This window comes from Pelobates fuscus, chromosome 1 (assembly GCF_036172605.1).
Source record: "Pelobates fuscus isolate aPelFus1 chromosome 1, aPelFus1.pri, whole genome shotgun sequence".
Lineage (NCBI taxonomy): Eukaryota > Metazoa > Chordata > Amphibia > Anura > Pelobatidae > Pelobates > Pelobates fuscus.
In genome coordinates, this window is record NC_086317.1 from 183,953,181 (window position 1) to 183,965,563 (window position 12,383).

At 38.7% G+C, this 12,383-nt stretch overlaps 1 protein-coding gene across 2 annotated transcripts in view; it reads right to left on the reverse strand.

Annotated features, from left to right (window-relative positions):
* Positions 1-220: 220 nt before the first annotated feature.
* Positions 221-12,383, reverse strand: part of ARL8A (ADP ribosylation factor like GTPase 8A) — a 117,163-nt gene continuing 105,000 nt past the window's right edge. For both annotated transcript variants that reach the window (XM_063453170.1, XM_063453171.1), the window contains exons 6-7: positions 10,290-10,360; positions 221-1,511 (exon numbers count right to left, since the gene is read on the reverse strand). In XM_063453170.1, coding sequence (XP_063309240.1) covers positions 1,462-1,511; positions 10,290-10,360 — 121 coding nt within the window. In that variant the 3' untranslated portion in view covers positions 221-1,461. The remainder of the gene's footprint in view (positions 1,512-10,289; positions 10,361-12,383) is intronic.

Below are 12,383 nucleotides of genomic sequence, written 5' to 3' on the forward strand. Positions count from 1 at the left end.
TAGATTTAATTTGTGAAAATTATGCATTTAGCAAATAACCTTGCCAATGTCCAGGGCTCCAATTTCTGTAAATTAAATTATTTTGTTAGGACAAGTAGATTGTCATGATGGACACGTAGATTAGGTTACTACTTAGAACTGTTTTAAAAAAATCAACACTCTTTTTGTATTGTATCTCATATATATTTGTATTCAACCCATAAGGAAGGAATCATTTAAACACTGACTAAATTATTAATTTATTAGAAGCCAAAAAAGAAAGAGAAATTATACATGGGGATAAAGCAGACATAAAGTAATATGCACAACATTAATTTCATAGGAACTGTAGAAATCTCTGTAGAAAGGGGTTAGTCTGATCTTCAACACAGCAGGATTTCAGGGTAAATACATAGCTCAATGTTTAGTACCCATGGTTAATTATTAATCACATATTAATTATATAATTACTGAAACTCCAGGTATGGACTTTGAAAACCGATTCAGACAACCCATTTCCAGAGCAATACCTTTAATATGCAGTACATTAACAAATTTGTCATGAGAAAGCAATGCTCTGCCACCCTTGCAGACATTTAGGAAATTAGTATACTCCGATATTTTAGAAGTGCAGTAAAAATTTTAAAAAAAGAGCGCGTAACTAATTTTATTTAAAATGTTTTGGATGTTTTAAAACAAGCATTATCCAACCAGAGAAAATTACCATCCTCCCTGTCTTAGTTCACTTGTTAAGTCATTTCAAGTAGAGGTTTTCATTAAAAGATTTATTCACTTTATGTATCACCTACAAAGGTTGTCATTTCCGTAACAAAACAGTAGCTGACTAGGCAGTAGAATAAGCCGGCACACTGGGGAGAAAATGGTGACCAGGACTTCATTCATTATTCCCATTCCTCACTGGAGAAGAGTCAAGAGGCCCCAGTTACTTCAGTTGGAAAAAAATGTATTTCCGTGTGCAAACCCTTGAACAATAGCAGATTATATACATATAATCAAGAGTAGGTTAAAGTAGCACTGGAATGTCTTGTCTATATGCTCATGTGTATATACACATACACACAGATCATACATTGAGGCAATGACTGGTCAGCAGAACTAAAATATTACATTAAATAAAAACAATTAAGTTATATGTACACATTTATAGATATATACACACTCACACACACACACACACCCACATCAACAACAATAAAATGGGAGTATGTATGGATAAAGGAAGGAATTAGAGCATGTAGGGTGATTTTATCTTACAAGGGAAAGTGGCAGGAGAGTGTAAAAATACAGTTAAAAAGAGAGCTGGGAAGATTGGTGAAAATGACAAGAGAATACACAGACAGACAGAGGGGAGAACGAATATGAGGGATTTGGGTGCATTTTCATTTTCTTGGAACTTTGATAAGTCCCAGACACAATAAACTCTCCACAATATTTAAGACTGCAGATGGGGTTTTGATCTTCTCAGCTTCTCCGGGATTTGGAATGCTGAATAAGCCACTGTAGAGTAATGTCTAGAAATAAACACAAGTAAAATAAATTGTTGCTTTTGATAAAAAATACATCTAATTTTAAAGTTATTTTAAGATCATAGGCTAAATTTTTAAGATGATGGACTACATTGAACATTAAAATATTCTGTGATTATTAGAGGTATACCTTAATTTATATATATACACGTTATAGAGAGAAAGAAGGCCTGTAATGGTTATGGTCAGGATTTCCCAGGCTAGTTGATAATCTCTGTAAATGAATAATGGGCAAAGTTGGTATGCTGGTGCGGAAGTATGAACAGTGAATACCAGGAGGACTGCCAGGGAACTCCTTTTTAGTGCATCTCCTGGCTAATTCTTGCTAGGCTTTATTTACCCCTCTTTGGGTAAGTAGCACCACTTATCTCTTAAGGCCTGAAAGCATCCCAGAGTGCTTTGTAGAGTGGCCTCATGCTTACAAATGACATCGTTAATGAAGCACAATGGCAGCAGGTAAAAGTAGAGACAGGGTTTGAACCATTATGAACCTCATAGAAACTGTCACTTTTTTATTTAAATGCAAGCATTTTAAAAAAAGCCAATTTTAATAAGATTAGGGCAGCTCTACAACATATCGGCTGGCATAAACTCCTTAGTGATAAAAACACTGAGGAAAAACGGAAACTATTCAAACAAATATTAGAAAGGTACATTTCACAGTATGTACCATTGGGTAATAAATATAAAAGAAACAAATTAAAACCAATGTGGCTTACTAGAGAAGTAGAGAAGAGATTAAAAATAAGAAAAGGGCTTTTAAAGCATTTAAATCGGACAAATCAGAGGCATCCTATATAAGAAAATACTTGCAAAAAGGCAATAGCCAAAGAATGCAAAACCAACCCCAAAATGTTTTTCAAGTACATTAATTCTAAAAAAAAAAAAAAAAAAAAATGAAAGTGTAGGTACACTGAAAACAGAGATGGGTCTGTTAGTCAATGAAGACCAGGAAAAGACAGAAATTTTAAATAACTATTTTTCTTCAGTATATTTTAATGAGGATCCTATGGCAAAAGATATGCATATGATTGCTGCAACAAACTTGCAGATAACTTGTGATTGGATAACTCGAGACAATTAAAGAAAATTAATGTAAATAAAGCTCCGGGGCCTGACGGTATCCACCCACGAGTACTGAAGGAGCTAAGTGGGGAAATAAGTGAATCTCTGTATTTAATTTTTCAAGATTCTTTTGTTTCAGGTATTGTACCGGAGGATTGGAGGAGGGCAGATGTTGTTCCTATATTTAAAAAGGGTTAAAAACCCTTGCCTGGAAATTATAGACCTGTGAGCTTAACTTCTGTGATGGGAAATTATTTGAACGGCTATTAAGGGATTATATTCAGGAATTCATTGGGAAGAACTGTGTTATTAGCAATAATCAGCATGGTTTTATGAAACATAGGTCATGTCAAACTAACCTAATTGCATTCTACGAAGAAGTAAGTAGAAATATAGATCACGGTGTTGCAGTGGATGTGATCTACTTGGATTTTGCCAAGGCATTTGATACGGTTCCTCACAATAGGTTAGTCTTCAAACTAAAAGAAATTTGTCTAGATGAATATTCTTGTACTTGGGTAGAACATTGGCTGAAGGATAGAGTACAGCGAGTTGTCATAAATGGTAAATTTTCAAGCTGGACAAAAGTGGTAAGTGGTGTCCCTCAGGGTTCTGTTTTGGGACCGCTTCTATTTAACATATTTATAAATGATCTTGAAATGGGCATTGAAAGCCATGTATCAGTGTTTGCAGATGACACAAAACTTTGTAAAGTAATAAAATGTGAGCAGGATATTGCCTTGCTGCAGAGGGATTTGGATAGATTGGGGGACTGGGCACTAAAATGGCAGATGAAATTTAACGTAGAAAAATGCAAAGCTATGCACTTCGTGTCACGATTCGGGGAACCCAACACGCTAACACACACACACAAACACAGAAAATGTGCAGTACCGGACCTTAGAGTGGCCGGGCTAAGCACACACAGAATAGTCAGGTGACAAGCCGAGTAAGGGGAACCAGAAGACAGAATAACGAGAAACAAGCTGAGGTCAAAGGGTAGGAGAGAGTCACAAAGTCAGATTAACAAGCCAGAGAGTATGTAACCAGAAACACAAGTTCAGTATCAATACTAGTAAGCAAAGACCACAACAGGGCACTGAAAGACAGGAAAGGTAAGTATTTAAATCCTTGCCTTAATCCTGATTGGATGACTTCAGTATTAACAAACACACGTGGGGGATATCTATACCCCCCACTATGATTGTTGCACTGTAGCTTTAACGCCGGCTCCCAGCGTGCAGCGTTAGACATGGAGGAGGAGAGGAGGACGCGAGCGGCGTGTCAAGGGGAGAGGACGCCGCTCGCTGACCGGTAAGGGGAGGGGGGACCGAACACTTCAGGGTTAAGAATGCGCAAGCAATTTACACCCTCAATGGTAGTGAACTAGGGATAACCACACACGAGAAGGATTTGGGAATTGTTATAGACAACAAATTAGGTAGCAATATGCAATGTCAATCTGCTGTTGCTAAGGCCAGTAAGGTTTTGTCATGTATAAATAGGGGCATAAATTATCAAGATGAAAATATAATTTTGCCTCTTTATAAATCGCTGGTAAGACCACACCTTGAATATGCTGTGCAATTTTGGGCACCTGTTCTAAAGAAAGATATCATGGCACTAGAAAAAGTGCAGAGACGAGCTACAAAATTGATAAAAGGAATGGAGCATTTTAGTTATGAAGAAAGGTTAAAAAATTGAAATCTCTTCAGTTTGGAAAAACGGCGCCTGAGAGGGGATATGATAACATTATACAAATATATTCGGGGCCAGTACAAACCATTATCTGTAAATCTATTCATAAACAGGGCTATACATAGGACACGAGGTCACACATTTAGGCTTGAAGAAAGGAGATTTCATCTAAGGCAAAGAAAAGTTTTTTTTACACTAAGAGCAATAAGGATATGGAATTCATTGCCTGAAGAGGTGGTTTTGTCAGAGTCTATACAGATGTTTAAACTGCAATTGGATAAATACTTGCAAAAACATAACATACAGGGATATAATTTCTCATTAGTGAGGTAATAGCTGCTTGATCCAAGGAGACATCTGACTGCTATTTTGGGGTCAAGAAGGATTTTTTTCCTAGTTTGTTGCAAAATTGGAAGCGCTTCAGACTGGGTTTTTTGCCTTCTTTTGGATCAACAGCAAAAGCATATGCGAGGAAGGCTAAACTTGATGGACGCAAGTCTCTTTTCAGCTATGTAACTGGGTGCAGTGACCCTGTCCTCCTTTTAACCTTGCAATGTCATATTGACAGCCACTAGAGACGCTTTTGCTGCACTGGTTGAGTAAAACTTGATCAAGTGACATGGTATCCATAGGAAGACGTATAATACAATGATTTCCTATAAGGAAGCTAGAATGCCAAAGGGCAATTGCATCAGGTCCCCAACGCTCTTCTATGAGGAGCAATGGATAAGACCATGACGATGAAGACCATGCATCCTTGATGACAACATGGGCTGCAAAGAGGTGCCGAGGCAACTAAATCAGTTTTTTTTTTGTCAGTATTTACAGATGTTCAGCTGTTTGCTTTTAACAAATCAAACAAAATCAATTGAAATAGCTAAACACAATGAATCTGAGAAGACAGGTTGTGGAAAACCCTCAAGTGACTGGAAAACATGTGCAGTAGGACTTGGTGGCAACAGGCACTGAGGTTTGGTGAGCACAGTAAGGTCCATACTAAATGCAGAAGGTTTCCTTGCCAGAACTGCAAAACGTACACCACTACTAACCCAAAGCTACAAGAAAAGTCGGCTCTAAAATGCTCAAAATCTTATAAATAAACCACAGATTGGGATTCTGTTCTCTGAAGCGATGAAATAAAACTACAACTTTTGGCCCAATGGATCAGTGGTATGTCTGGAAGTAAAAGAATGAAGCATAAGCTAAATAGAACACTCTGTCTACAGTTAAGCATGGTGAGGGCTCGGTGATGCTCTGGGATTGCTTTGCATCTTCTGGCACTGTAAACCTGCAGCATGTGAAAGACAAGATGGATTCATTGAAGTATCAGGAAATCCTAGCAGAAAACGTCATGCTGTCTGTAAGGAAGCTGCAGCTTCAGCGTCATTGGACCTTCTAACAAGACAATGATCCTAAGCATACCTCAAATTCCACCAAGGCTTGGTTGGCAAAAAAGTCTTGGAAAATTCTATAGTGGCCATCACAGTCACTTGACTTGAACCCCATTTAAAAAAAAACAAACAAAAAAAACGGATGCAACCATGGCAGCGCCGCTTTAAATTTGATCCCTTGGATGGAGCATTTGGAGAGAATGGAGGACCAGTGCTCCACTCCACAGTTTACATACAGCAGAGCAGCAGAAGAATCCAGTGCAGGAGTTCTGGATTGCTCATGAAGTTCCTCAACTGTAAGTAATGAGCATCAACTGCAGACAGCTACTAATAAATTACCCTGTCAGGGATTCAGTGAGAAATGACACAAGAAATAAGTGAGACTGCATTACTCACCAGAGAAAGAATTCAGAGACTAATCTATTTAACGTGATGCTTGAGTGGTGGACTGTGTGGTTATGTCATTAACTTGGCTAATATAGCTTGGTTGCTTCTTCTAAGTGTGTGGTTGAAGATATACTGGAGAGATTTACAAAAGCTTCAACTGTCTAAGAGTTTTTCTTTTCTACTCTTACAGGTAAGATTCATCTGTAGAAAAATGTTACTGATTGCACAAGGTTTGATTTCCTTTTGGTAATTATAGGGCATTTGATTTGATTAGTTAGCTACTTGCTATTGATTGCTGTTTAAATTAGCTATTGTTTGCCAATAAGCAGAGGCCTACCCAGGTGTTAAACATTCCTAGTGGGTGGTGATTTTAGGAGTTATATAAGGGTTGTTGTCATTAGCTTGGCTAATATAGCTTGGTTGCTTCATCTAAGTGTTGCTTCCAAGTGTGTGGTTGGAGATATTCTGGGGAGTGCTGCTTCTAAGTGTGTGATTGGAGATATTCTGGAGGTAATCTGAGGTATTCAGGAGGATAAATAAAAAGTTAAGATTCATTTGAATTAAATTATTTACCTCATTGGAATGGCAGACTTAGTTCAGTGTAATAGTTGCTATGCATTTGTTTCACGTTCCACTTTTTGGAGGTTTGGTTGTTGTCTAATCTGTAAACAGTTCTCTATCTTGCGGCAGGAGATTGTATTTTTGAAGTCTGAGATTTGTAAATTATCTGGTAAACAAACTCCGGCTGGAACTGCTGCAAAGCCACTGCCGCAGAGACATACTAGGAATGGCAGATGGATTACGGTAGGATCTGGTAGACTTAGAGTTGTGGATAAAATGCATATTGCACAGTCTGTTGCTATACAAAATTCATTTTCCGCACTTTCAGAGTGTAATAGTATTATGGAGACAGGCACAGAAGCTAGTGGTGTCGTGGAGAGAGGCACTGAGGCTAGTGGTGTCGTGGAGAGAGGCACTGAGGCTAATGGTGTTGTGGAGAGGGGCACTGAGGCTAGTGGTGTTGTGGAGAGAGGCACTGAAGCTAGTGGTGTTGTGGAGAGAGGCACTGAGGATAGTGGTGCTATGGAGACAGGCTTGGAGACTATGGTGAGGCATAATAGAAAGCAGTTGTTGTTGGGGGATTCCATCATAAGAGGTGTGGAGATGGACAATGGTGGTCTTGTGAGGTGTCTTCCCGGAGCTACTGCTCACAGAGACAGGAGACATATCTGTAATATTGTTAAGCAAGCAAAGCAGGAAGGCGAATTGGTTGTACTTGTCCATCTAGGGACAAATGAATTGGCTTGCAATGAGGTTTCAGAGGTTAAGGAAGTTTTTAGTGTTTTTGCCAATGATATACGGCAGGTTGCTTCCACGCTGTCATTCTCTGAAGTTCTGCCTGTGCATAACACTCAGAATGACAGGTGGATGTGTATTAGGGACCTTAACTTGTGGCTTGGTGAATGGTGTCGGGAGCAAGGATTTGGCTTTATTTCTCATGGTAGCTCTGTTTGGAATGGAAATAAACTGTACGAAAAAGATGTTTTTCATCTTTCTCAAAAGGGAACAAATGTTCTCAGTGAGCAGTTCAGAGGTTTTGCTAGGATGTATTTAAACTAGGAGGGGGGGCAAAAGGGTGATAAAACATCAATCCAATTGTCCCCCAAAACAAGGACAGAAGGTGCCTGTAGCGAGTGTGTTAAAAAATAAGCTTAGAGTTATGTCTACAAATGCTCGCAGTTTAGGGAATAAGATCCATGATGGCAATTGGTGTGCCTGATGTGAATTGGAAAACAAAAATAGCTGCTTGTGCCAGGAGCACACATATTCTAAACTCCCTACTGGGATTGTCTCTAAAACAAGTCGTTTAGGAGCCAACTCGTAAAGAGGCCATACTAGATTTAGTGTTAACACATAGAGATTTGGTATCAGATATTACTGTAGGTGAAAGTTTAGGATCCAGTGATCATCAGTCAGTGTGGTTTAATATAAGAACAGTGACTGAATCACACCACACAAAACAAAAGTTTTAGACTTTAGAAAAACAGACTTTTCTAAAATTAGAATATGTGTAAAGGAGTCATTATCAGACTGGAGCAATTTAAATGAAGTCCAAGAGAAATGGGATTATTTAAAAGTTGCACTACTGAAGGCAACAGAAAATTGCATTAGGCTTGTCAGTAAAAGCAAAAAATTCAAGAAACCACTGTGGTACTCCGCAGATGTGGCCAAAATAGTAAAAAACAAAAAGTTAGCATTTAGTAATTATAAAAAAAAACCAGAGTGAGTAAGACAGAATGATCTATAAGATTAGGCAAAAAGAGGCTAAGCAAGTTATAAGAGCTTCCAAATCACACACGGAAGAGAAAATAGCACAGTCAGTAAAAAGGGGGACAAAACCTTTTTTTTAGATACATAAATGAGAAAAGAAAAGTAAAACAAGGATTAGTTAGATTAAAAACAAAAGAAGGAAGATATGTAGATGAGGATAAAGGTCTAGCTGACTGCCTCAATGAATATTTTTGTTCAGTATTTACAGATGAAAATTAAGGAAAGGGACCTCAGTTAAGAAAAAGGATAAATGAGTCATTTATTACACGTGAGTTTACAGAGGAAGAGGTTCTATTTCAACTGTCAAAAGTAAAGACAAATAAGTCAATGGGACCTGATGGAATACACCCAAAGCTATTAAAAGAGCTTAGTGGTGTACTAGCAAAACCATTAACAGATTTATTTAACCAATCATTGATAACAGGAGTAGTCCCAGAAGATTGGAAGTTGGCAAATGTTGTGCCAATTCACAAGAAAGGTAATAGGGAGGAGTCGGGCAACTATAGGCCAGTAAGCCTTACTTCAGTAGTGGGGAAAGTGATGGAAACCATGTTAAAGGATAGGATTGTTGAACATCTAAAAACACATGGATTTCAAGATCAGAGATAACATGGGTTTACTTCAGGGAGATCATGCCAAACTAATCTTATTGATTTTTTTGATTGGGTAACTAAAATTACAGATCAGGGTGGTGCAGTAGACATTGCTTACCTAGATTTCAGTAAGGCTTTTGACACTGTTGCACATAGAAGGCTTATCAATAAACTGCAATCTTTAAGTTTGGATTCCAATATTGTTGAATAGGTGAGGCAGTGGCTGAGTGACAGGCAACAGAGGGTTGTAGTCAATGGAGTGTATTCGAAACTTGGGCTTGTCACCAGTGGGGTACCTCAGGGATCTGTACTTGGACCCATTCTCTTTAATATTTGTATTAGTGATATTGCAGAAGGTCTTGATGGTAAGGTATGTCTTTTTGCTGATGATACTAAGATATGTAACAAGGTTGATGTTCCAGGAGGGATAAGCCAAATGGCTAATGATTTAGGTAAACTAGAAAAATGTGGCAACTGACATTTAATGTGGATAAGTGCAAGATAACGCATATTGGACGTAAAAACCCAAGGGCAGAGTACAGAATATTTGATAGAGTCCTAACCTCAACATCTGAGGAAAGGGATTTAGGGGTGATTATTTCTGATGACTTAAAGGTAGGCAGACAATGTAATAGAGCAGGAAATGCAAGCAGAATACTTGGTTGTATATGGAGAGGTATTAGCAGTAGAAAGAGGGAAGTGCTCATGCCATTGTACAGAACACTCACTTGGAGTATTGTACGCAGTACTGGAGACCGTATCTTCAGAAGGATATTGATACCTTAGAGAGAGTTCAGAGAAGGGCTACTAAACTGGTTCATGGATTGCAGGATAAAATTTACCAGGAAAGGTTAAAGGATCTTAACATGTAGAGCTTGGAGGAAAGACGAGACCGGGGGGATATGATAGAAACATTTAAATACATAAAGGGAATCAACACAGTAAAGGAGGGGACTATATTTAAAAGAAGAAAAACTACCACAACAAGAGGACATAGTCTTAAATTAGAGGGACAGAGGTTTAAAAATAATATCAGGAAGTATTACTTTACTGAGAGGGTAGTGGATGCATGGAATAGCCTTCCAGGTGAAGTGGTAGAAGTTAACACAGTAAAGGAGTTTAAGCTTGTGTGGTATAGGCATAAGGCTATCCTAACTATAAGATAAGGCCAGGGACTAATGAACATATTTAGAATATTGGGCAGACTAGATGGACCGAATGGTTCTTATCTGCCGTCACATTCTATGTTTCTATGTTTCTACCACTAAAATCTGCTCTCATTTGACTTGATCACCTACCAATATTGTCCTTCTCTTTGCAGGAAATGGAGTAGCAGCAAATCTCCCTATCTTGAATTGCTGAAAGGTTCCTAAAGAAGAAAAAGAGTTGTGTAATCCATCCTGTCCATCGGTACATCATACAATGATTATTGGTCACAGGGCAAGTTTCTGATTTTGTCCTCTTTAAACCCACATCCTAACTCACACTTTACAGTACATGTGTATATTGTACTGTACACAGTTACTCTTAACTACTTACGCTAGAACACTTCAAACATATATCCCATCCTTCAGCTACAATTTATACTGACAGTTTAATAGGCAATTCCTGTCAAATTAGAACAATTTCACAATCCCATACTTAACATAATAACAAGAGACCTTCAGAAATGGCATAAACCCCAATTCTCCTGGATAGGCAGAATAGACATAATTAAAATGAACATTCTACCTCGCCTACTATATATCTTCCAAACAGTTCCAATAAGGGTCCATCAATCAATTTTCAAAACACTTCAAAAAACCCTAACAGACTTTATATGGAGCAAAAACAGACGAAGAGTAGCATTCACCATACTCACCAGATTAAAATCCAACGGCGGACTTGGCATGCCCGACCACTTCAAGTATTACTTAGCAGTACAATTCGCAAGGATCATAGTATGGTGCAATCCAGAAAGTACAAAACAATGGAAACTTATTGAACAAGAAGGGACACAGCTTCCATTAGCGACGCTACCATGGCAGACAGAACGAACGAACAACCGAAAAACACCCCTATAAACACCATTGGACCATTGCTGACATTATGGGAAAAACACGCTATTAAGCTAAAACTAAAATGGGAAATCTCCCCATACACACCGATCACACACAATCTAGCATCCCCCCCTGGAAGGTCCGGATTCAAATGGCTGAAAACCCCACAATCCCCAATCATCACACAAGGAGGCCAACTGAAGTCCTTAACAACACTGAAAGAAAATACACAATCCTCTTTCCTAGCACAATTTGAATATCATCAACTACCAACAACCAGTTCCTAACAAAACACAAACAAATACTATCACCATCTGCCTGTACCAGATTAGAGGGTTGGTGTACATCCTCCACAACCATATCCAGATCCCTTACACTGATGCACTCTGCCATATTAGAGGAAACACATACTACATTAACCAAATTCACATCCGACTGGAACACAGAACTAAACACAATTCTCTCACCTGAGGACTGGAAAAAATATTCCAACTGACACATAAGAACTCCCTTAATGTTCCACTTGTTGAAATGAACTATAAAATACTCACGAGGTGGTATAGAACCCCAGAGAGACTGCACCATATATACCCATCTGTACCAGACACATGCTGGAGATGCCAAGAAGCAACGGGCACATACAAACATATATGGTATGAATGTAAAAAACTAGCAGATTTCTGGTCAAAAATCCTAGAAGTCATAGTACAGGTAACCCAAATTCCAAAACCACAAACCTTCGAAGAGATATTTCTTCACTTATCTCCTAAGCCACCAAAACACTGCCGCAAATCACTAGAACACTACCTACTAACAGCTGCAAAAGCATTAATCCCTAAATATTGGAAAAAGGAATCGACACCACCCTTAATGGAATGGTACACTCGGGTAGAACAAATTAGACAGATGGAGGAAACCACACACTCATTCACAAACCAATACCTTTCATACTACACAACATGGGAAGCATGGACAACACATCTCAAACGCATAGAGGAAGCACCAAATAATACCTCATCCTATGATAACATAGCATCCATGCTTCACCTCCCTTGAAGGGGAGAAGAGCGGGACAAACCGGGGACACAGGAGACAACCGATACCTCACAAAATAGGAACACACATAGGACATTGTAAACTAGAACCAAAGCACAGAACCATGAGAACGGACTCCATAGCCATAGACAAGGGCTATAAACACATACAACAAAAGAGATCTCGAGCCAGGACCATTAAAAAAAACCATACCACACACACCCACAGTAACGAAATGCCATACTTTACCCCTCCCACTATCCCCCTCCCCTAGCCCTTTTTTTTACCACTCAGCAATACCCAGTTTAGCACCTCCCT